The sequence below is a fragment of the Denticeps clupeoides genome, chromosome 15 (genome assembly GCF_900700375.1).
Source record: "Denticeps clupeoides chromosome 15, fDenClu1.1, whole genome shotgun sequence".
In the NCBI taxonomy this organism is placed as follows: domain Eukaryota; kingdom Metazoa; phylum Chordata; class Actinopteri; order Clupeiformes; family Denticipitidae; genus Denticeps; species Denticeps clupeoides.
The window spans coordinates 19,864,348-19,890,687 of record NC_041721.1 but is presented as its reverse complement, the minus strand read 5'-3'; the positions used below and the strand labels follow the sequence as shown (position 1 = coordinate 19,890,687).

Sequence of the window (26,340 nt, the reverse complement as noted above, 5' to 3'; positions counted from 1 at the left end):
AGAAGTGTATTTGCTTTTTGGAGTTGTGCGGCAGCAGCACCGCTTGTGCTTCACTCTTGAAACCCGATCTTTGCTCCAGTCCAGTCACGCCAAATGAGGGGATTTACAGACTTAAAGAACATAAAGAGCCCCGAACCGCACCCGCAACCAGTGACCTTTCAAATTAAAAATTAAAATCAGGACCAACATACAAACTGAACCAAAAAGTGCCATAAAAACAGTATTTTATTCAACAAACAGAACATATTCGAAATTTTTAATAAAAGTGAATGTTCTTCTGTAGTTAAAATGGGTAAAACTTGCTAAAATTGGTAAAATTGTATGAAACAGCTGGAAATTAAATTATTATGCACATATAAAACAGTCCTTCTCTAAAGGGAAAAATAGAAATATATTTTCAAGAACTTCATTACATTTGTGTGTGTGTAATATATATATATATATATATATATATTTTTTTTTTTTTTTTTTTTAAACAGGGCACTGTGGTTCATGGGGTTCATTAACGTTTTTTGCCAGACCTTGTGCCTTCAGAATAAACATTGAAATGTGACATCACAAAATGGTTCTAATAAAATTAAGCGCCTAACAAAAGCAGGTAAAAGAGCTCAGGAATGTCAGGAAACATTGAAATATCACAAACAACAGTCCATTCCTGACACAGCTCCAAGACAGATGTATAGGTGCATGTGCATGTGCATGTGCATGCAGTCGTGCCGCTGGAACAGATCCAGTTGCTGGTGAAGGAGAGGCACCTGTGATGTGTTTGTGTTTTTTGTTATGGTATGTTTAACATGTGTGTGTGTGTGAGTGTTTGGGGGTGGGGGGTGTATTCATACAACCATGTATGTGTGTGTGTGTATGTATGATTTTAGGTGGGTGAGGGGGGGGGTGTAACATGTTGTCCATGCTCTTATTTCAGACAAGCAGAGAACAGCTTAATCACCGCATCCCTGTCAACACACACATAAGTAATAATCGCATACACATGACCCAGGAGTCAGACAATGTTCCACTCATGTTAATTAAAATCACACTTATTTCTTTTTCTCCCTCACACACAGATCTCAAATGGTTTATATTGTTTTGAGTATTTAACATATTGATCTGCAATAACTCACCGTGCAAAGGGGATGTACGACAAGCCATACCTGTAAATAAACAAAATTCTTATTAATAAACAATAAGCCCACACAAATGCAGCAGACACAAAATAAAAACAGAAAAGCCAAACCGATACATACACATAGCACAACACAACTCCACAGACTCAAAGGGAGTCTGGAAGAAGCTTGCGTGTGCAAGCAAGAGTGTGTCTGTGTGTGTGTGCGTGTGTGTGTGTGAGAGAGAGAGAGAGTAAGAGAGAGAGAGCAAGACGGCATCTCCTGCCATTGTGAAAAAAGGTGCTTGAGAGAACAATGAGTGCAGCATTAGTCAGGTCACATGGCGTCTCTCTGACCCCACACAAATGAGCCTGACTAAAAGCTGTACAGTAATTGCCTTGTTTTTATTATTTTTTTATTAATTTGTTTTGTGCCAGAAAGCCATCAGGACGTGCTCTCTCAAGTCCCAAACTAACAGTGTACAGTGCTTACTACCGGCAGAATACAGGATAGCAGCGTACGGAAGATCATTTTCATTTTAAATGTAGTATTCAGTTACATGGCACAGCATAATAGCAGAGGGGTCATAATGCCAGAGGTCTTCACGCTGAAAAGGATAAGGAAGCGGGAGAAGCCATGCAGTTGCTGGTGAAGAGTACCCAGGCCTGTGATCCCTGTGTTAGGTAGCATGCAAACATTTTAGGGGCTTCAGACAGAAGGGAACTGCAGGGCCCCACATTGATCCAAACCAGGCTTGCTATTTTAGAGATATTAATTTGTGCATGTTTTGGTCTGACACCACCTGACAACATACACTGAACAAAAATATAAACTCAACACTTTTGTTTTTGCTCCCATTTTTCATGAGCTGAACTTAAAAATCTGAAACATTTTTTACATACACAAAGCCCCATTACTCTCGATTATTGTTCTTAAATTTGTCTAAATCTGTGTTTGTGAGCACCTCTCCTTTGCAGAGATAATCCATCCCACCTCACAGCTGTGGCATATCAAGGTACTGATTAAACAACATGAACATTGCACAAGAGTGTCTTAGACTGCCCACAATAAAAGGCCACTCTGAAATGTGCAGTTTGATCACACAGCAGAATGCCACAGATGTCGCAACTTTTGAAGGAGCATGCAATTGGCATGCTGACTGCAGGAATGTCTACCAGAGCTGATGCCAGTAAAATTGATGTTCATTTCTCTACCATATGCAGTCTCCAAAGGCAACCTCACAACCATAGACCATGTGAAACGATGTGAAAACAGGACCTCCACATCCAGCATGATCACCTCCATGATCATCTGAGACCAGCCACCCGTGCAACTACAGAAACAATCAGTTTGCATAACCAAAGAATTTCTGCACAAAATGTCAGAAACCGTATCAGGGAAGCTCATCTGCATGCTCATCAGGGTCTGGACTTGACCGTAGTTCGTCATCATAACCAACTTGAGTGGGCAAATGCTCACATTAGATGGCACATTGGAAAGGCATTCTGATCAAGGATGAGTCCTAGTTTTCACTGTTTTACCATAATCAGAAGGTTGCCGGTTTGAATCACTCCACCATGTGCTTCACACACTACCATGTGTTTCACAATGACAATCACTTCATTTTCACTTTCAGGTGGCAGACAGCATGTGTGTGTGTGCCAATATTCAGCAACTTTGCACAGCTATTGAAAATGAGTGGACAAACATTCCCCAGGTCACAATCAACAATCTTATCAACTCTATGTGACGGAGATGTGTTGAACTGCGTGAGGCAAATTGTAGTCACTGATACTGACTGGTTTTCTGACACCCTCTACCAAGTAAAGCAAAACTGTGAACATTTAAGAGTGGCCTTTTGATTGGGGGCAGTCTAATCAGCACATTGCTATGCCATAGCTGTGAGGTGAGAGATTATCCTGGCATATGAGAAGTGGTCACTATAAAACAGATTTAGGCAGATTTGTGAACAATATTTGAGAGTAATGGGACTTTTGTGAATGCATAAAATGTTTCAGATCTTTGAGTCCAGCTCATGAAAAATAGAAGCAAAAACACAAGTGTTTGTTCAGTGTCCTTCAAGAGAGTTATTGGGCAGTAAAATAAGCTAAATGAATATTTGTAAAAGTAATCCTCCTAGTGTGTGCTCGATAAACATATATATATAGATATAGATATATGTGTGTGCGTGTTAAATATGCAATCAACTCCCTCAAGAGCATAATTGGATGAGATTCCTTTTCTGTAAAATTGTGGCACTGCTTTGTAGACTGTCTGTTGTTTAGTAGTGCTAGGGAAGACCCAAGCTCTGACGGTGGCTGTGATCCAATCTAGGAAGTGCAAGTGTGTTTGGTTTTCGTCTTACCAAGCAAAGGCCAAGAACTGCAGCACACAGAAGAGCAGAGCGATGCCGTTCTTCTTCCACTGGGGAAATTAAGTAACGATTCAAGAGCGGTTTATTGTCAGTACAACAGTATATGTGCATTGTAATACTGTTTCACAGAGTCCCCCCCCATAGTGCAAAAGAAAGAAAATAAAACAAATATTATATATATATATATATATACACACACACACACACACACATACACACACACATACACACACACACACACACAAACTATAAAACTCACTGTACTGACTATAAATTTTTTTTACCTTCTGTATACTGAACAAACAGGACATCATGTAAGATGCTTACAGTCCCTAACAAAATTATTGTCTCTTATCTATTTTGTAGAAACACCTGCTATTAACCTGACTTTTAATTTATCAATTGGTGTTAAAATAACTCATATGAAAAACTAAAACCCTACCAAATGATGTTTAATGCATTGAAATGATTTAGTTTCACTGAAAAAAAGATTTATCATTTAATCAAGACAGAAAGGTAAAATTTTGGCAAGACAAAAGTTGTTGCCTATACAGAAATTGAACAAATTTACTGCAAATACAAAAATATGTTAGCAAATTAAGTAGTGGTTCTGTGAGATCGAAATTGAATATCTTGTATGACTTCCATAAGCTTGAAGGACTGCATCCATGCAATTTGGCAAGGATTCATACAATTTATTGATGAAGTCATCAAGAAAAGCAAAATAAGCAGTCTTGCATGCCTCCCAGAGTCAATATCAATATTCTTTGGATTTGTCTTCCGTGCTTCCTCTTTCCATCCTACCCCACACATGCTCAATTATTTTCATATCTGGTGACTAGGCTGGCCAATCCTGGAGTATCTTGATCTTCTTCTTCTGCAGAATTTGGCCTCTTTTATGGTTGGGAATATTAACATTATTAACATTAACATTAAAGTGAAGTGATTGTCACTTGTGATACACAGTAGAACAGCACACAGTGCACACAGTGAAATTTGTCCTCTGCATTTAAGCCATCACCCTGAGTGAACAGTGGGCAGCCGTGACAGAGGAGCAGTGTGTGGGGACGGTGCTTTGCTCAGTGGCACCTCAATTGCACCTTGCCGGATCGGGATTTGAACCAGCAACCTTCTGATTAACCTTAACCGCTAGGTCACCACTGCCCCAATATATAAAAAGTAGCAAAGATTTCTTTGTATTTCAGACTATAGATGTTGCCTTCCACCCTGCAGATCTCTCGCACACCCACTTACATTGCGTAACCCCAGACCACGATTTTTCCGCCACCAAACTTCACATTTTGGGGGTGAATCTCAGATCCATGCAGGCAGAAGATTCATATGAAAAATCCACCTTCTGCCACTTTTCCAACGTCCATCCTTTTATCAGGCTGTGGGCTTTGGCAAATGGCACACGGTTTTCCAATTGCCTTTTGTTTGGTGCTGGCTTCTGGACACTGATTTGACCATGGAGGCCATTTCGAAACAGAATCCGACAAACACACCTGAGACCTAATTGATCCATTATTAGTCACAGGTGAAGCTTATATGACAAAGCAACAACACTTATGTCTTCGCAAAAATTGACTCAATGGTCTTTACCAAGTTTTGAAAATTAGAATACTTTGACAGTTTTGTTTTGCACTGAAACATTATTACAAAAGCTGTAGGGAATAAAATGAGGAATAAAAAAAAAAATAAAATATTTCATCAGCACTTGAGGCCAATTTGTACACAAGGGACAAGACTTTTGTCAGGGACTGTATAAGCGGATATGATGAATATTCCAAACTGGACAAAAAAAAAAAAAAGACAATGGGCAGAAATGTGCAAAAGGAGCTAAGATGTGCAAAAATAATTGAGATGTGCAAAATGGGTAGGATGTTAGGAGGTGCATAAATATGTTAATGAGTGGAGTACAGATACAGCAAATCACCAGCAATAAAAGCACAACCACACACTCACCCAAAATGCTGCGCACAGTGTCAACACAAGGCAAACCTGAAACCATATCACCACATCAAACACAACCATCACATGCGTGTAAACTACTATGTGTGTAAACATGGTTTTCATGTTTGAAAATGAGTGCGTGTAAGAGATGTGTGTACATTAAAATTTATAAGTAAATTCAGTGATTTTGATGAAGTATGTGAATATATAATTACTTTTATGTATGTATTTGTGTGTTTATACTCACCAGCATGATGACAGTAGCCAACACCCTTGTCTTTTCACACATCCTCTTCAGTTGGTTTAGAGGCCCCATCAGGAACATTGTGCTGAAGTCAAGGAGATGCAAAATATCACAGTGGCACACGCACACTCACGCATGCATACGCACACAGCAAATACTACAAGAGACTGGTGAAGGCTGTTTCTGCTTTAATATGTACTATATGTAAGTCCAATAAGGATTCCTTTTGTAGCACAGAAGTGGGTGGGGTCTAGGTACAGGCTATAAATCACCCAATAAGAGTGCATTAACAAATTAATGAAGGTTTAATTCTAGAGCCAAATCATGAGGTTGTGAAAGCTTTTTCAATCCATTCAAAGACAAACACTGGAACCTAAGCAATAAGCAGTATTGCTTTTACTCACTTACTAACTAACTGTACATAATCATACTCCAATCCTCAGTATCAATGGACAAAAACACAGTGTCCCAACGTGTCACTCACCTGGCCAGAGAAGCAATGTTCCCAAATGTATAGAGAACTGCAAACACTGCCAGGCCAGAATGTGGGAGCCATAGTAAACAGGAGCCCTGTCACCAAAAAGCCAAATATAAACATTTACTACAACAGATGCTTAACAGATGTTCTTGTGTAGAGTGATGTACATTACTGTTCTGTAATCCATATCTGATCTTCATACCTGTATAGTTATAGAAACTGCTGTGTAACAGACTATCAGCTAAATACCAACACAAGTCATTCTAAAGTGCAAAGAACCTTACATTTAAAAAAGTAATCAAGAGAATGAACAATAAGAAAATTAAATAAACGAGACACACACAGACCAGCATGCTGCACAAACACATGCATTCATAAACAGACATCAGATATGTGAATGCTTACCAGCACTGAACAGAAAACTCCAAAAACAAAACATGCTATGAAGCACTTCACGCGAGTACCCCAGCTTAGTGTCGTTGCATCACCCACAGCCTGTACAGAGCACACAAACACACACACACAGCGTAAACATGATATTAGTTCAGGGGCAGTGGTGGCCTAGCAGTTAAGGAAGTGGCCCCGTAATCAGAAGGTTGCCCGTTTACTATGGCTCCCGATCCACCAAGGTGCCACTGAGCAAAGCACAGTCCCCACACACTGCTCCCCGGGTGCTTGTCATGGCTGTCCACTGCTCACTAAGGGTAATGGGTTAAATGCAGAGGACACATTTCACTGCGTGCACCATGTGCTGTGCTGCTGTGTATCACAATGACAATCACTTCACTTTAAGTTGTCATGTAAAGTCCCTTTGGACAGGTTGAGGAGCCTGAGGAAAAACTGAGCTACCAGAGCTACTGAAATCCAGCCTACCTCAACCTGACAGTACATAAGTGTTAAAAATATCTCATGAAACAAAGCAATAATAAAGCAATAAGGCTCCAGAGCCCATGCTTTACTGTAAGTAGACATGAGCTTTTAAGGGTTTTGGGCAACCTCTGCCAGTCACTTGAAAACCTCAGTGAAGTTAGCAGTGACTTCTGTATTCAACAGGCATTCAGATTCAAAAATCTTAGCTGTATTTTCTCTTACTCAGTAACCTTAAATCTGTGAACTTAAACACGTTTTTTCAACGGCTGCAATCTGAAGATAATAGAGTAAGGGTTAGGTTTGAGGTTAGGGTTTTATTTTGAAACGTTGCATGAGTGGAAGAGCAGCTGTATTATTTTGCATCTACAAATCAACTGCAGGAATTAAAGAAACAGTGTGTGTGTAAGTTCACAGACATACATGACTTTGTAAAAGTGAAGATTTCTTGGTTTTTGTTTAATGAGTAAGAGAAAATTCAAAGAAGTTCTAAAAATGTCTGTCGAATACAGAACTCACTGCTAACTTTACTGAGGTCACTTGACACTAACTATTGAAGGTGAGAAATGCTTCAGAGCCCTTATATCCTGCCTCTCACAGAATACAAATCCGAACTAACTGCATTTACTTATTAGAATCAGCCCTGGAATCTAAGACAATGTTGTGCATGAAGCAGACTTATGATTACAGTTCACTAAAACAACAGCCACTTCTACCTTATTCACTTTTGGTGAAGGAGTGGGTATTTGGGGCAGTGTGGCATAGCAGGAAAGGAAGCAAACCTGTAATCAGAAAGTTGCCAAGGCGCACACTGCTCCCCAGGTGCCTGTCTTGACTGCCCACTGCTCAACATGGGTGATGGGTTAAAAGCAGAGAACACATTTCACTCTGTGCACCGTGTGCTGTGCTGTGTTTCACAATGACAACCACTTCACTTTCTTGTGAGTGAAAAAGTAGTTTCTACACTAACCAGTGATCTGTTCACCTGCCACGCGTCCCCAATGTCGTTGCGAAGAGTTGTTGTTTTCTGTACTGGTGTAAACAATACCTGTAACACGTTGAGGTCGTCGTTGTTGTCCTGTCCGCTCAGAACTTTCTTCAGTTTGTCCATGAAGACGGATATACTTATTTCTGAACGCGGAAGTGGCGCTTAGTGGCGTCTTCCAAACAGCACTTTACTGGACAAAACGCACTTATAAAGCTACCGATTCTACCGATCACACCCTCTTCCTACTCGCAGAGCAACAGGTGGATCCGAGCGCTTCCGTCAGCGTGCAGCCTTGGCAACGATGCAGCGTGCAGACGTCACAGCGCAACGCGGGTGATTTAAAGAATCGCACTTTCGCCAGATGGTGTCGCTCCTTTTTTATAATTACAGTTTTGTCGAATTTAGAGATACAGTCGTGGCCAACAGTTTTGAGATTGACACAAATAAACTTTTTTATTTTAATTTGCTGCTTCCGTTTTTATTATAGCAATTTGCATATAATCCATAATATAATCCAGAATCCAGAATAACATCAAGGACAGAATGATGTTCTGCAAAAAGTCCAGGGATTGGACTGCTGAGGATGGGGTAGAGTCATTTTCTCCGATGAAGCCCCTTTCCAATTGCTTGGGGCATCCAGAGAAGAAAAGGTGAGTGCTACCATCAGTAAGATTAAGTTAAGACACAAAAATGATTTAACTCACATTTAACACCCATTAATCTACTGAAGAACACTTCTGTGTAATTTTGTATAAGTTTTTGGTTTTCTTTTGTTTTATTATAGTTTGGTTTGTATGATTATTGTAATTCTGTTGTGGCACTGCTGGCAGGAGGCCATTTTGAAAAGCTACTGATAACCATTGAAGAATCTGTTTACTCTGTGTCCCTTTTCTTTGCTTTTGAGTTATTCATCTTCTCTGTGTGTGCACATGTGGCAGCTTAATAAACGTTATTGAGAGATGCACATGCTACAACAAACTTTATTTCTTATAAAACCCAATCAAATACAGTATGTCTCGATGGGCTTTGACAGGCCTTACACTTGACTCTTCTGCACACAAGCAAAAAGTCCACACAAAAAAAAAAGAAAGGAAGAAACCTTGTGAAGGAGTCCAGGGTAGAGTGAGCCTGCAATTGGTGTCAGTGCAGGTGTTGTGATGATTTGTCCAAGAGGAGAAAAAGTCCTACATGTGCAGTGGTGGAAACGTCCAAAATGCAGTATAGAGCATTTGTCCATGTTTGGAGGTATTGAAGAGTGCAGAGTATTTGTTTAGTCCAGTGTTGTGGTTTACACTGCATGTTATTTATAATGCTACTGGTCCATTTGAAGATCCCTGAAGCTTCAGCTGTTACGGTGGCTGTGGCAACCCTCTGGTTTGTTGCATGTTAAGTTGTCTCATTAGCAGTTAATTGCTAGGGACTAGGATTTATCTGGTGGGCTCTTCACTGGAGTCTGCGGGTGGTCTGTACGCTTGATTCAGTGCCTCGGAGAGAACAAACAGAAGCAGCGGCAGACGGTGGCATTGTACAACTGGTACAGAAATATGTGGCTATAGTGGTAGTGGCCCAAATCAGTGTAGCCTAACTAGAACAGCCTAACTAAGGTGAATTTAACACTGTCTGTGCTTGACAGGGTGACTGTGTAATAAAGTTGACTTAATAATTAACACTGTGTCTGGGATTTTAGCAGAAAAGCTAGAGAAAAAATATTTAAAGTTAAGATTTAAACACTGACACTGTGTCTGAGTCCCGAACACTGACCAGCAAGACGTTCCACAGCTGCGGAGCTCTGTAGGAGAAGGATCTGCTCCCAGCTGTGACCTTCTGTATTTTGTGTACCAAACACAGGCAGCGTGGTGGGTTGTAAATAACTAAGAGTTCAATCAGGTATTGCATAGCGAGACCATTAAAAGCTTTATAGGTAATTCACCACCATTTGGAGTGTTTAGTCACAATGCCTTCCAGTTCTTCATCTGACGGTAATGCATATCTTACCGGTTTAAACTCCCAGTGTTTGCCTGAGTCTTTGACTGATTCCAAAGCAAGATGAAATAAACAAACAATGTGAAATCTGTTAAGCAGTTATGGTGTATTGGGGCCATCCTGGATAGCCAGTCAAAGTGGTTTGGGGGCAGGGACGGATTATGCGTCGTGTGGGCCCCTGGGCAAAATGTTCACAAGCCCCCGCCCCCCTCAAAAATAAAAAAATGGCAGCATTGTCTGGGATGGCTAGTTGCTATGTCACCATGCGACTTGTGGGTCCAAACTAGTGCGGTGTACCCTGTTGTAAAAGCAGAATGAGTTGACAAAATCTTTTGCCGCTTTTTACCTCGGAAAAAGTGAAAAGAAGGTGGCTTAAGTTGATACAGTAAATTGGATCTCAAATCCAATTGGATCTCAAATCCAATTTAGCACCAGGTTACCCATCTCTGTTTTAAGAGACAGGTAGCAATGTAGTACAACCAGATTGTACCACAACAAACATTATTTGTCCAGAATGTGCTAGTTCGAAATAGAAATGGAAATGTCTATAAAAGTGAACCAAAATGCCATGTACCTGTTATAATCTGCAATTGTTGCTTTGCAGCTTTTCCAAAGAAGACAATTACATCCTCGTAGCTAGGGGGCAGTCATATCATGCGCAGGGTCAAGAACAAATAAATTCAAGGACACCAACAGAATGAAATGGTAAAGTAAGTGAAATCACGAATACTACCCACCACCCGTGCCATATTTAATAAACCAATAACTTAGATAACAGCAGGTTTACACGTGGGTTGTCAGAATGTTGTGGAGATGTGCGCTCATGTAGTTGAGAGGTGGCCGGGCGTTAGCTTGCCAGATGCAAGTTGACATGTATAAATCTGTATAAGGTGCAACAAATAGACCCAACAAGAACGGTGATGCGGTTAAAATAATATGTGCTGTGAATTTCTTGCCAACTATAGCCACTGCCGGCAAATGATAAATGAAACCTATTGTCCTACCTTAAAACTTCGTAGCTACAGTTAATGTTGTCCTTTTGTCTTCTTGCTGGTTCATGGAAGTCTTTATCATTTTAAATTTGCGATTGTAGATCTACTTTTATTACATTACCTTTCGTTCTTTTACTTTATGCCATATAGATTTAGGAGGGCAAACATACTATAATACAGATTGAAACAAAAAAAACAAAACACGTTGCGCCACGACAAGAAAAACATATCCATGATTTCAACTTGGGAATGCCCACTAGAAACGTCTACCGCACGTCCATATAATTCTTTTCTTTACTTCATTTGCTTAATTTTCTGTCAAATCTGTGTGCATTTGCTATTACTGACCAATTGGGCTGAAATTAACGATACCCTTGTTTAAAAGCATGGCTTTTCTTCCCTTGGCATGGATAAACTAAATCAACTAAGCGATATGATCTATATTATTTTGCTGATAAAATCGGCAATGTATTTGGTACAATAACATGGATTAAAATAGCATTAAGACAATGTATTGTATGCAGAGTAGAATAATTCCCTAGAATCTTTGATCCGAATATTAGCAACATTCCATAACCAGTGCGAGGCAGCCATAGACTGTGTATTGGCAACAGCCGGTGGGCTGGGCTCTACACTGGCAGCCAGCATGTGTCACGCTCTTAAGGGGGAGGGAGGAAGATTTTGATTCATTTGGAAAATAAATCACCATGAACCAGTTGTGAAACTTTGGGGACTTTTTATGCAGCTAAAGGGAAAAATAACATTTTACTGTTCCTACTCCATGTCACCATTTTGTATAATATGGATAACATTTAGGTCTATTTATAGATATTTTGTGAAAAAGTAAAATGTTAAATACTAACCCTAACCCATCTGTCAATAGCCTACCTTACAAAACTTTCTTTCTACTCTTCCTTCTTGCAAAGTCATCCACTAATTCATCAAAGTTAAGCTGTCTAACCAACTCTCTTTCGATGGCCAGAAGTGATAGTGAATTCAGGCGGTTTTGGTACATCCTAATCCTGAGTTAATTTTTAATGCGAGTGAGTTTTGAAAATGAGCGCTCCCCTTCACAGTTTGTAATAGGCAGGGTCAAAAAAAGTCAAAGTGCTATGTACACATTTGGAAAGGTTGATTGCCAATCTAAATCCATCATTGTTCTGAGCATTTTACTTGGGCGTGTCTCTTTTTCTGACATGAATGACTTGTACTGCATCAGTTCATCTGCCAGGCTCATGTTCACATCTGAAGGATATGCTGCAACGAGTGAGTTAGCCTTTAAAGTGAGGTCTCTGTTGGACATATTTTCAGACAGGTAAAGAGCACCAAATAGCTCAGTTATGTGTGTATGCACTCAAACGATGGTTAAGATAATGATGGTTAAGTTTGTCGATAACAACATTGAATGTTTTAATCCGTCCCTACCATTAAGTGTAACACCTGGCTCTGCGCTTTCATCAAACATTCATGGGTGCTTCTTTGTGCGCTGGAGGTCATGCCTATAGTCCTGGGAGACAGTAGTGGTGATATTTGAAGCGTCCGTAATTTTGTATTCCAGAAGCGTGCTATGAAAACCATCTCCAGCGTATCCAATTTCCCACAAAGTGCAGAGGCTTCACTGCGAGTTTCTCGCTTCTCCTCATCTTTGGAAATATTATTCAATGCCTCTCTCAGTTGTGCATAATACCTCCACAGAGCCTGAGTTGAGTCAGCCCGTGCACTCCACCGAGTACCTGACAGCGATTTCAGTGTGAGTTTGACACCACTGTTATGGAAGACCTTCCCCCACCTGTGTGTAGATGATGCAAAGTGTACATTGTCTGTAGCAGGTCAAAGAAATGTCTAAGAAATGAGCTGCTGTCTACAGCATTGGCACCAACTAAATTCAATGAATGTGCTCGACTACATGTCCGCCCTGATTAACAAATCTGAAAATAAAAGTGAGTTGGTCCACATGAGCAAGGTCTGGAGTGGAGTCAACTATAACAGAGAAAATATCTTTTATTTCATTAACAATTGCTTGCTTTGTTCTTTCTTCCATTAGATGAATAAATTCTTCACAGACGGTTGATGACAAATAGGACACAGAGCCTTTTCCCTTGCTACCAAACCTTTGGAGGTGTTCAGCTAGGAATGGATCAAACTTGGCCAACAGTTCTATGATGCCCAAAAAATTACCATTGTTAGCTCATCGTAGCTCATCGTAGCCCAGTAGCTCATCGTCTCCCCTGAAAGTGAGTCCCCTCTCCCCCAAAAACTGGATGACGGCAACAACTCGTTTTAAAATATCCCACCAGTATTGTCTCTCTGCATCAATTTGTTTGATGATATCAGAATCAAATGTTGCTGTACCTTTGGAGCGATGGTGTAATGCTAGCATGCAAGCTCTATGCTCTGCACTCCTCTCATGCTCACCAATCTGCTCTGAATGTTTCCAGTCAGAAAATCCATGAACAAAAGTATTGTCCTTAATGCAAAACAGTTTGCAAGCAAAAGAATACACACAGCCAGTTGAAGGGGAGTAAATTAGCCACTGCCTAGTCACTGTTTGCCCATTTGGTAGACAACAACTGAGACAACTACTGATACCTTCAATGTTTCTATCCCTGACTGAGGCAGGATACTTAGCACTTCTGTTTTGAAATGTAGCTACCCCTCTACTAAGAAGAATTGACTTGGCTGGGTCGGTAATAGTACTGGGCCATAAAGCAGGGTCATTGACAGTTTCACATCAGGAGCTGGGGTCTGTGCCCTCCTCATTTGAAAACTGTACCTCAGGCAATGCAGCTGACTAGTCTAATTGTGGCTCTGACACACCTGCAACTTTCATTTGATTATCTTTCTGTTGCTGGTGGTCTGTGGTAGCCTGGCAGGGCTGTACCTGACTGGGTCTGCAAGGGTTCATAGACACTGTCAGATAACAATAATCCAGTGGTGAGCTCATCTTTATTGCTAGAACTCTGGTGACTGCTAACATTAGCAATACTCATCTCACTTTTACCCAGCGGCTTATCAAAAAAAAAGAGTTTGATATTAAAGGAACATCTTTTAGGAAAACTGCCTTTGCCTCCTTCGTTTTTTTTTTTGCTTTTCTTTTTGAAGCACCACTTTTTTGTTTGGGATCCATGTTATTTATGGAAATTGTGTCTTTATAAGGTGATCTAGAATTACTCTTGCAATACTATAGCTAAAATATAAAAGAACGACAACCTTTTAAAAAGGCTGTGAGTTGCTAGGTAGCAACTGCTACTTAGACTAGCCTTGGTGTACTGTTATTACAACTAAGAAATATAATACAGTATAAAATAATATGATAGGACTTTCAATATAAAAGGTAATGAGCCTTTTGGTTGTTAATCTTGTGACAACAAAGAAGTATAGAAGACTGTATAGAGAGTACAAAGCAAGTTCTCAAGCTGAACTGTCTGAATGAGGAGTTTTGATACTGGCAGGGGAGTTTTTTTGATACTAGCAACTGTCTACTACGGCATGCTGTCTGCTGTTCTAGCATTGAATGAGATAACCATCAGACAGAAGTCAGAAAATCTTAGAACTTGTCCAGTTTTAATCAACAATGCAAACTGATCATGCAGTTTGAACGTCATACAATTCATGCTCTAAATCAAAGCACTTTTGCTAATTATCCCATTTCTATTCAGCAGCCTGGTTATTACCATGGGAAAAAATAGGTCTCTTCCCATGATTTACGCATTGCAAGTTCTCCAATGTGAAAAAAACTGTTTGCGTTGCAAATTGCTTTGGGCTGTCCCTGGCCAGCGGCCCCGCTGGCCCGGTCCGTAATCTGTCCCTGGTTGGGGGTATAAATCTGTTTGTCACATCAGTGAATATCTGTCTCTTCTCATATTCATAAAGCAAGTTGTGAAAGCACCTATACAATGTCCTAGTAAGTTACTGACATCTGCATTATCAGGACCATATCTGGACAAAGCAACAAGAAATGAAGAGACAGTTTCATGTATGATCACTGAGCTCTCTATAAAGATGCCTCTGGTCAAAATTATTAGCCTCATTACATTGTAATGACTCAATGCATTGTAAAAGCATTGATTAAAAAAAAAAAAAGTCAGCAACATCCTCTTCATTGCCTCTCACGCGTGTCATAAAGTCCTTAATATCCTCTGATCGTAAAGTCCTGGCATTTTAAACCAAATATTTTGTTCATCACTGAGGTGAAAAAAAGCCAAATTCTTCTGTCATATGATTTTTTTTGCTTTGTGTTCATGAACTTTTGGTCTGCAGAATGAGAAGCAGAATGCCAATGATTATGTTCTCCCGAGCCTTTTCATTGTCCTGCATGAAAATCATGTTTTTCTTGAAGGATGCAGACCACTGCTTGAAGAAGGTGTATTCCAGAAACTGGCAGTAGGACTGGGAGTTCGACTCCATCCTCAACCCGAAAAGGCCCCACAAGCTCATCTTTGATGATACCAGCCCAAACCAGTACTCCACCTCCACCTTGCTGGCGTCTGAGTCAGACTGGAGCTCTCTGCCCTTTACCAATCCAGCCACGGGCCCATCCATCTGGCCCATCAAGACTCACTCATTTCTTCAGTACATAAACCTTAGAGAAATCAGTCTTGAGATATTTCTTGGCCCAGCCTTGACGTTTCAGCTTGTGTGTCTTGTTCAGTGGTGGTCGTCTTTCAGCCTTTCTTACCTTGGCCATGTCTCTGAGTATTGCACACCTTGTGCTTTTGGGCACTCCAGTGATGTTGCAGCTCCGAAATATGGCCAAACTGGTGGCAAGTGGCATCTTGGCAGCTGCACGATTGACTTTTCTCATGGGCAGTTATTTTGCGCCTTGGTTTTTCCACACGCTTTTTGCGACCCTGTTGACTATTTTGAATGAAACGCTTGATTGTTCGATGATCACGCTTCAGAAGCTTTGCAATTTTAAGAGTGCTGCATCCTTCTGAGCCTGTCAAGTCCTTCTTTTGACCCATTTTGCCAAAGGAAAGGAAGTTGCCTAATAATTATGCACACCTGATATAGGGTGTTGATGTCATTAGACCACACCCCTTCTCATTATAGAGATGCACATCACCTCATATGCTTAATTGGTAGTAGGCTTTCGAGCCTATACAGCTTGGAGTAAGACAACATGCATGAAGAGGATGATGTGGACAAAATACTCAGTTGCCTAATAATTCTGCACTCCCTGTATTTCAATTTAAATGTTCATAGCCCTCTGAAGTGCATGTTCTGATCAATTTTGATACTGTGTATAAGAGATGATTTAGTACTGTACATGCCTTTAACTTAAAACATATACCAATACAGCATTATCTGTTGAACGTCCATTTCAGTCACTTGAGACATGATAGAAGCAGTCATATGTAGACTTCTTTTATGCTTTTTATTACTAAAATTATACAATGCACTATTGCATAGCTCCAAATTACAAACAATGTTGTCTACTCACCCTCTTCATCACCACCACCTGAGCAGGTGAGCTCACCAATGAAGCTGATCCCTATATGACCTCTTGTGCTTCACATAAGGTTAGAAGTATGACTGAAGTGATTATGATAAATACTCATGAAATAGAATTTCCCAACTATACTACTATTTGATCTTTGTGTTACGATCGTAAGAACATGAGGAATAAATGAGGAGGCCATCTGGCCCATCAAGCTCTCCTTGTTACTGAAGTAAAGGTGGGCAGCCATGAACAGCACCTAGGGAGCATTGTGTGGGGACAGTACCTTGCTCAAGGGGATGGCACCTGGTTTTTATCCCGCAACCTTTTGGTAAAGGCTTCCTAACCCGGCCAACACTGCACCAAATCTGAACATTACTCGCATAGGCAAACTATTACATACTTTAAGCAAATACTTTGAAAAGATGACATTCTCAAATCCATACTCGAGTGTTTACACACTAATATTTCAAACCAGATTCATGATTAATTGAACAGATAAAACAAATACATTTCAGGCATCTTTTGGTTAAGATGGCTATTTGTTTATGGGTCATTTTTACAGAAAATACAGAACAATGACAAGGTTATGTAATAAACAAAGCTGGGGATAGTCTAGAACAGTCATGAAGGTTTATGTTGAACATGTTCTTATCATAATTAAATAGATTAATCAAAACATACTTCACTTGCGCAATCATAAAAGTATTTGGCTTAAAGGTCATGTTGGAAATTCCTATTCATGAGGACAAAATGTCCACACTATCTTAACTCTCCAATAAAAATACAGAAATTTCCCAAATTTCCCACACTTCCCAAATTTGTGCAAGAACCTAGGGTTCCAGTTCACACTGTTGTACCTGTTTTGCTCAGGATGTGCAATTTTATAAAATGAGCAGCTTTGGAAATCCCCTGTGATGTACTTATGAATAAAAATAAATGAACATTAAAAAACATTTTAATAAACAATAATAAAACACAGAATACATCTGCAGTGGTGGCTGAGGAGCAGGTTATGGCATGATTTTCAGGTCAGCCTGTAGGGTCCTCTGCAGGCTGGCGATGCTGGCGTCCAGGGCTGCCAGGCCACTGCGGAAGTTCATCTCATCACACGTGTTAAATGTTGACCACGAGTTACTGCTGCCATCAGAGGCCAGCGACTGACTGTCACATGAAGAGAAAATGGTGTCTGTGACAGAGGGCCAGCCTACCAGTGATGAAGACTTACCGTGGTCCCAGTGATGACGTGCATTTTGGGATATAATGGCAGTGGCGGGGTCACAGTCCAGCCTGACATGAGGTGTACCTTGAGAAGGCACCCTGCTTGAAACATACATTTCATCCAGGGCGTGACTCAGGGCCGTAAAGCCTTCCTGCCCCACCGCACTCTCTCTCGAAACCTCAAAGCTCTGTCCTCGAGCTGGAGAAAGTTTCTGAGTACAAGGCATCTGGCCCACAATGGTCTCTCTCAAAGGGATAAAATTTCTCCTTTGTTCCATATTGGAGATTATGCTTCCATCTACTGCATGTCTCACGGGAGACCAGACCTTCTCTGTTGGCCCAGTTGTCCCTTCATCATTCCAGGGATCATATTGTGGGCTGGAGGTTTTGTGTGGGCTGTAATTAGACTCTAATATCTGCAAGGAAGTCCTTACGGAGTCTGAAACACACCCAGACAGGTCCCTCTGTTCATCCTCATACAGGCCAAAAGTTTCCTTTGAGTGCTGAGAGTCTGGCTTAGACAAGTTGTCTAAACCTGAAGACCCCTGGAGATTTCTGTCAAGAGATGGACAGGACAAATTATTATTAGTCACAGCAACCAAACTGAGGGAGTGAAGCTACATTAATCTGCACCGTATGACATCCTGCAGTTTGCTGATCTCTGACTCCCTCTGGTGGAGAGTAAGCATCAGCGCAACATTGTCCCTCTCTGAGTCCTCCAGCTTTCTCTGACAAGTCTTCATTTCAACCAGGGCTTTACCCACATCTAAAGGGTGAAGCAAACACACACTCACATAAAAACATGTATACACAAGTGGTTCAGACAACATTTACAGACACAGAAAGACACATTTAATTCTGCGATTCATGTTACAGAAGTGGCCCTAGTAAGGAAAGATGCAATAATGAAGATAATATTAGGTAATGAAGTGGACTCATAACCATAAGGTTACAGGTTCAAATCCTGAACTGCCATGGTTCCACTGAGTTCCCCTTGATTAAGGTACTGTCCACACCAACTGCTCCCTGCTAAACTATGACTAAACTACACAATGTCAAGTCTAGTTAATTAATCTAGTAAATAATTAAAGAGAAAATGAGTACGAAGAAACCGATGAAAAGATTAACTATAAGCACGTCTATTATGTGAAACTCAAAAGTGTGAAAGGGGGAACAGCGTTGTCTACACTGCTTCACCTGTACGGATCCGGCTGCTTTCTGCTTCACTCTGCTCCCTGCTCAGCTGTAGCTCCTGCTCTTTTTTCCTTGTGGCTTGCCATAACTGTTGGTTTTCCAGCTGTGTTTCCTGCAAGTGTTTACATGTCTCCTTCAGCTGTGTCTGCAGCGACAGGTTCAGAGACTGAAGAGATGCCACTGTAGATGTGAGAGAGAGTGAGAGAGAGACACAAACACACACTCAGTCACTAAGCCTTGATCATCCTTCCCATGAGCCTTGATATTTCTTCCCATGAGGCTAAATATTTCTTAAACTGTGTACAAAGTGGACTATGTGATTAAAACAATGGGAAATACCCCCATATACTTAGAATAACAGTTCATTACTTCACGGGCGACAAGTACGATTAACAATCAGTCATTACACTCCCCTGGAGCACCAAAAAGAAGGCAGTCGTTTATTAAGTCTATACGCATTTAATTCTTGCTGTCCACATTTTTATTGTAATACAGATATTCAAATTAAGGGTCACATGTGGATGATTCTGATGGTGACTGTGCAGGGTCTTTGAATGGAGCGGACAGCAGAGACAGACATTAGTGTTGAATGGAATGTTAGTGTCTGTTCAGTCTGTAGCATGCTTGCATTATTCTGGGTATGTAAAATACACTGCATATCAAAAACATATATATTACACTCCAGTGTGCTGTCCACAGGTCTGGCCATCCACTCCACCCGCTCGCGTTCACGAAGCTGCTGGTTTAGAATCCTTAAACGTCTGGAAAACAAACACAAGCATACAGGCATGGCCAAAAGTTGAGAATGACACAAATACTGCTTTCACAAAGTTTGCTGCTTCAGTGTTTTTAGATCTGTTGGGCAGTTTTTTCTGTGGTGTATTGAAGTAAAAGGCTTTCCAAGTACAAGGTTTCAACGTCTTTTATTAACAATTACATTACAAGTTTATGCAATATTGCCTCTTTGCATAAACTTGATGTAATTGTTAATAAAAGTGTTGGCCCTCTTTTTGATTACCTCTGCCATTCGCCCTGGTATGTCACTCCCACACATGAATTGTCTCAGGATGATTTACTGTTGACGAGACACCTCTCCTTGAAGTTTTTAATGATCCAATAAATGGCTGATTTAGGTGCAATCCTAGTAGCAGCAATATCCTTGCCTGTGATGCCAATTCTATGAAACACAATGATGACTGCATGTGTTTCCTTGCAGGTAACCATGGATAATAGAGGAAGAACAATGATTTCAACCACCACCCTCCTTTTAAAGCATTCAGTCTGCTATTTTTTAACTCAGTCAGCATACCAGAATGATCTCCAGCCTTGTGCTTTTTTCAACACTCTCACTTGTGTAAAAAAGAAAAAAAAAATCACTGAATGAAAGAGAAGCCCAATTTTTCATCAATTTCAGAATCAGAATTTTGAATCTGAGGCACGCAGCTACTGGGAGCCAGTGGAGGGAATGTGCAGTGGGGTGGTGTGGGAGAATTTGGGGAGGTTGAAGATTAGTCGTGCTGCTGCATTTTGTATTAGTTGTAGTGGTTGAATGGTACATAGACGGAGTTACCGTAATCCAGTCGTGAGATTACTAATGACTGAACCAGTATCTGGGTGTCCTGTGTTGAAGGATAAGGAGGTTGTTCTGTGACAGATGAAGTGATTGTAGCTGATTGTAGCTGATGCTGCGCTCAAGGATTTTGAGCAAACTCCAAGTATTGATTATGAAGGAATGGGTCAGTAGTCAGGATTTGGCAAAGAAATTGTTTGACAGCATGCCTGGGCAATTTGCAGAGGTCTTAAAAAAAAAAGCTTTGTGAAAAACAGCAATTTGTATTTAAAACTTTTGGCGACAACTGTAAATGGAATGCAGTTGCTTGTGCCGATAGAAAACACCAACCAAAGTCCTGCCGATAGAAAACACCAAAACACTTCAAATTATCTTCTAATCAATGAGGTTTAGAGAGGGTTCCCACACCTTGATTAATAGCAAATTCAAGGACCTTTCAATGACTTTTCAGGACCAATATCCTCAAATACAAGGACCACATGCAGCGGCATTTACCTACTTCTACTGCTGAATGTGTTATTAATAAACAATTTAAAATAACATTCATATCCACAGTGCCTGGTTGAGTCCATGCTAAATACATTAAGGATATATATTATGGATATATATATTATGGATATATATATTTATGATGGAATTTTAGTTGAAAAAATGTGAAGTTCATAATGACATCAGTTTGTTTACTTTCATACTTGATTAAACAGTGTTCAAGTCTAAAAAAAAGTTGCGTTGGCATAATTTTAAATGAACTCGTGGAAAAACAATAACACATTGACAGTGGTAGTCATCCAATATATCTCAATTCCCCCAAAATATTCAAGGATGGTGTCTTTTTATGTCTGATTTCAAAACTTTCCAGGGCCTTGAACGTCAGCTTTCTTCCGATTCAGATTTCACAAACTTTCAGAGGTTTTCAAGTGGGAATCTCATTTGCATATTTTTGCCACAGCATTTACATTTAAATGGACAAAAATGCAAGATCTTTTGAGGCGTCGCCAAAAGTTGAGCAATGAAAAAACTCCATACATGGATAATCATGAAAAAAGTAAATAAGAAAAGTTGTCAGAAGCTTATTATTGTAACAAAACAATCAAAACAAGGGAAAAAATAGTGTTGTGTCTGTGTCTGACCTGCGCAGTTGGGTATTCTCGCTGCGCAGAGGCTGCAGTGCCAGGGCAATTTCAGCCTGTACATTGGTGGCACCCACCACAGCAGGGAGCAGAGCGATTATCTGCTCCACCTCTCCAATCAGCTGCACTGCTGCATTGTCTAATGGTAAGAAAGGATGATCAGTCCATGACAGGTGACAGGCCTGTTGTACACAAGCCAGTGGTTGGCCAAGCAGGTAAGGAAACAGCCCCATATTCAGAAGGTTGCCAGTTCGAAACCCAAACTACCAAGGTGCCACTGATCAAAGCACAGTCCCTACACACTGCTCCCTAGGCACCTGTCATGGCTGCCCACCGCTCACAATGGGTTATTAGTTAAAAGCAGAGGACACATTTCGTTGTGTGCACCATGTGCTGTGCTGTGTTTCACAATGACAACCACTTCACTTGCTTTTAAATGATTTCAAATGATTTCACACACCATTTTGTCAGGAATTGTGGATCAACTCAGACCAGTTAACCAGGGTGTAGGCTGTATGCTCATATAAACAAAATAGATATCAAGCTTAATTCTAAAAGGTATGTGAAAAGTACTACAACATTGTATTAACAAATAATTTTGTTTTATAGTTTTATTGAGATTTATTTATACTCTTTACCTTTGCTTGACACCAGTGTCTTGAGCTCTTCAAGCAGCTGATTGACAGTGGTGACCTTCCTGGTGGTCTTCTCTGGGCTCGTTGCTTTGACTTTGACAGGCAGTGTTTGTGTGTGTGTGACTGAGATAGGCATGCTATCCCCAGTGCCCACTTCCTCTACTTCACTGTTTTCACTGTAACATTCACTGGATGCTAACGTCGACCCTATGGATTCCGGGTGGCACCAGAAGCCCTGTACCTGCTCAGGGGTCTGGGGCATCTGTGAGCCAGGGGTATCAGAGCTTGAGCTGAGTGTAGTCTGTTGGGGAAGGACACTGGAGGTGGGGTTGGAGAGGCACTGGGCACCATGCGCCATGAGCTGAGCAGGAGACACCCCCCCTGTCTGGAGACTGGGTGCCACACCGGTGACAGCCCAGTGTTGGGTGAACTGATGATGTTGCGCGCCTGATAATCCATGGGCCTGAGTGCAGTGAGAGGCACACTGGATGGACAAATGAATAAATAAACACACTCTTCACAAGTTATTCTTATTTCCTAGTAAAACACTGAATGTGGTGCATGTGACTGGCTCTTACTGGCTGGCTGTAGGCTAAAGCTGCTCTGTCAGGGCTGAGTGCAGGAGTGGACGTTGTCAGCCGGCAGTTAAACACTGTGGCACTTGGCACACCTAATAGTAAAAGAAAAAAAAAACATGGAAAAGGTAAATAAGAAAACGTTTTTAAAAGAAGGTTCAAATTACGGTTCTGCATTTCTTTAATGTGTATTTGCGTGGTGTGACATTTGTTTCTCTATGTGTGTCCATATTTAGCGCTGTTTACCTGAGCAGGACATGCTGTAGCTGCCAGGACGTGCGGGGGGGGCATTAGCAGTGTGTGGGTGGACATGGTCCCACAGGGTTACTGAGGCCAGTTGGGGGTGAACTAGGCTACAGGAACCAAGTGCTTGTTGTCCCACAAATGCCTGCTGCCCAGTAGAACCACCTTGTGAGGACAGACTGGTCTTCTGTACCTGACCTGGCAGTATGCCGAACAAGCATCTACTTTCAAACATTCCATATCATATGGCAAAACGTATCTCTTTATACACACACTTTCAAAATATTGGGTGGCTGAATAAGTGTTTACATTGGCAACCATATGCATTCAACTGATCAGTGATAAAAAGTGAGTTTTGTGAGTTTTGGTTGCCACCGCAAGCAAATAAATTGTTACAGTAATTAATATACAGTGTTATGTACATACAGTACAGGCCAAATGTTTGGACACACCTTCTCATTCAATTTTTGAGCATCAATGCAGTCACTAAAACAGCTACCAATGTTTATTGTGGTTGTTTATTTTTGCAGTTATGCTAAAATAAACCATTGTTTATTGCCTGATTCCCTAAGACAGGTTTAAAACCAGACAATTGGCTCGATGCTCAAATACCTCAATTTAAATGAATCAAGTCCCTTTCATAGACAAAACCTATTCATGTACCACCGGTAAGACCAATAGTCACATTATGATGAGGCAGTGATTAGTCTCTGCAGAAACCAGTATATCAATTTCTTTATGACTAATGATATAAAGGATCCAGTTTTTTTTTTTACCTTGGTTGGTCTGCAAGGTTGTCCTCTTGCTTGGTTTGGGGTGAGCAGCCGCCACACGTTTAGCCTCTGGTGGTGTTGCCGGGAGCAGTGTAAATAATTCACACTCATTTGTCATGCACTAAGCAATTGTGCGTACATCAGCTTTACTAAAAACTCATACCAGCTTTCTCAGACTGAAGAATGCCAGTCAGCACTGCAGCACAGTGGTCTAGGCCTTTGTGGATGGTGACAACCTGGCCAGAAATGTTTGAATAAAATCAGTCCATTTCAGTCCACTGCTGAACTTTAAATTCAGAAGTCAGTTCAACTCTTTACAAAATGCTGTACAAACCTGGTCTTCTGAGTCTGTGGAATAGAGGGAGTAAGCAGGTTCTACTGGTCTGCTGGGGAACCTGAAACATACAAATATTATACACAATTAGCCATGCTACACAACTGTGGGTAAAAAGGTAAATTCATATCAGTGTGGGATGTCACAGAGAACTCTATTTACTAGGTACATATCGTTTATTATATAATGCAATAACAAACTCACTTCTTTCTGAGGACCTGGCCACGGCTGGTAAGCCTCCCTGACGAGATAACCTGTCACACACACAACTTTCATTTTCAGACACTACACATCAATATAAGGGATGGTATGTGTTTGGAGCAAGGGACTCCATTTAGATAGCATTTATATATAATGTTTCTATGTTGTGCTGCAGAATTTTTGTTCCGGCTAATAGTGTTTATTTGGACTAGTCTCCCCAGCTGTGGTTTCACAGAAGCAACTAGTTAAACTCAGTTTTCATTGCAAGAATAGATCATCAGTCAGTGATTATCCTTTATTCCGAAAAGGATAATCCTGATAACAGTATGTAACTAATCAACCAGTAGAATTTAGGTTTGCCCCTTGCAGACTATTACTATCAACTAGCGGCAGACCACCTCCAGAGTCCAATGATGAGACCACCAGTAGTCAAGATGTGGACATGGACATCATCACCACCCCAGGTCCTGACCAAAATGGACTCTGAGCTTCATCGGCATGGACCATATCGGAAATAATACCATATTAGAAATATCGGAATTCTTACAGTCATGACCCCTATTAACCAAATGTTAACAGTAGTAGTGATACCCATTGCATGTTCTTGCTACCCTAGAAGTGGGTCCCTCTCTGAATTACTCCTTAGCAAGGTTTCTTCCATTTTTCCTTCATCTGAGTTGTTACTTGTGTCCAGAACAGGTCTAAATATGAGGGTGTCATCTGTAGTGGTTGTTATGCCCATTGAGACATACTGCTTGTAATTGTGGGCTAAACTAAAATAAATTGCTGTTGTTGTTGTTGTTGTAGAAGAACTGGGTGTTGGTCTCTCCCAACTCTGTACACTAATGAATGATCTCATTCAAGTAAAAGCCTACAGACAGAGAACAATTTTGTCATTCTTTCATGGAAATATGGAACAAATGATTTAGATCAATCAATATTTGCTTTAGATCAATAAATGCAATCAATATGCCACAGGGGGTTTCGTTACTTGCAGCTTAGATAACCATATTTTGTTTTCACTGGTTCACTTTGGCACAGTATTATACAAAAGAAAATTTAATTAGACTCTGTATAAAGATTTATTATTAAGGCTTAGGGTTAGCTCAGTGTGCACGATCACTAGGTGACACGACCTGAAACTCGGGTCACTAGCTCTCCCCAGACAATCCACAGTCCAAAACATCCATGACCATTAATATCATAAATATACACCAAGTAACTTTCAAGTTTATAAATTGGACTTAAATTTATTTTCACGTATTTAACCGTGTATGTAACGAGTGAAAACCAATACTAATCTACTGAGACAAAACCACAAAAGGCCAGAAGAGAGTAAAAAACAACCCATCCGTCTGGTAGCCACAGACTGATAAATACAGATAATGTAAATCTTACCTTGTTTTTAGCGAGGCCTGGTCTGGTCATAGTGATTTAAACATGAGAAACAAGCGCAGTTTTAAACCAGCCCACCGTTAAAGTTAAATGGAAAAATAACTTTTACCGCGCAGGGCTACGTCAGTTAAAATTTAAAAAGTAGCAACACATTTTAAACTTTAAATAAGTGAAATAAATGTTCGGATCGCAGGTCTACTGTCCGGTTTGTTGTTTAAAACGGAAGCCGTCCATCCTGAGCCAATGAGAACTGAGGAAACGTTGGTCTAAGCGCTCATTGGATGGGCCCGACCTCTACCTTCTGCTATTTGTCAGATGAAACGTCGATCACATGGAACCGCATCATTCCGAACAAAAGAGTGGAGAAGGCGAAATCTCCGTGCTGGACGCCAATTCGTTGGTAGCCATGGAGATCCTGCATATCCGTCATCGCCAGAAAACTGCTCGCGCTTTGGCGCTGCGGTTTTCGCGCGAAGGAGTAGTTTACGCGCTATAATGTTATTTATTGTGTTTTGTAAATAATACAGTTTAAATCTTAAACTTTAATTGTCCCATTCTGTAGTAAAACATAAACGCAACTAAACATATTTCATTAATTTATTATTTAAAATTGTGTTTTTTTCTCTTAAACGAGGACAATATGTGGT

General features: G+C 40.6%; 2 protein-coding genes across 5 annotated transcripts; both read right to left on the bottom strand.

The window, feature by feature from the left end:
* Positions 1 to 207: 207 nt before the first annotated feature.
* sft2d2b (SFT2 domain containing 2b) lies at positions 208 to 8,294 on the bottom strand. 3 transcript variants are annotated; one of them, XM_028954924.1, is made up of 8 exons: positions 8,068 to 8,294; positions 6,558 to 6,647; positions 6,159 to 6,244; positions 5,678 to 5,759; positions 5,443 to 5,478; positions 3,469 to 3,527; positions 1,122 to 1,151; positions 208 to 953 (listed from the first exon to the last, which is right to left on the bottom strand). In XM_028954924.1, the coding sequence occupies exons 1-8, from the start codon at positions 8,128 to 8,130 to the stop codon at positions 914 to 916; spliced, it is 486 nt and encodes a 161-aa protein (XP_028810757.1). In that variant the 5' UTR covers positions 8,131 to 8,294; the 3' UTR covers positions 208 to 913. The 3 variants fall into 3 exon arrangements, with proteins under 3 accessions (XP_028810757.1, XP_028810758.1, XP_028810759.1); XM_028954925.1 differs by lacking the exon at positions 3,469 to 3,527; XM_028954926.1 differs by lacking the exon at positions 6,558 to 6,647.
* A 9,070-nt stretch (positions 8,295 to 17,364) lies between these two features.
* ccdc14 (coiled-coil domain containing 14) lies at positions 17,365 to 25,917 on the bottom strand. 2 transcript variants are annotated; one of them, XM_028955007.1, is made up of 13 exons: positions 25,697 to 25,917; positions 24,302 to 24,351; positions 24,098 to 24,158; positions 23,927 to 23,999; positions 23,767 to 23,832; positions 22,994 to 23,188; positions 22,751 to 22,842; positions 22,176 to 22,656; positions 21,538 to 21,676; positions 19,516 to 19,598; positions 18,841 to 19,017; positions 18,277 to 18,409; positions 17,365 to 18,198 (listed from the first exon to the last, which is right to left on the bottom strand). In XM_028955007.1, exons 1-13 carry the CDS (start codon positions 25,724 to 25,726, stop codon positions 17,436 to 17,438), a joined length of 2,343 nt encoding a protein of 780 aa, XP_028810840.1. In that variant the 5' UTR covers positions 25,727 to 25,917; the 3' UTR covers positions 17,365 to 17,435. The 2 variants fall into 2 exon arrangements, with proteins under 2 accessions (XP_028810840.1, XP_028810841.1); XM_028955008.1 differs by lacking the exon at positions 22,994 to 23,188.
* Between the last annotated feature and the right edge of the window lie 423 nt (positions 25,918 to 26,340).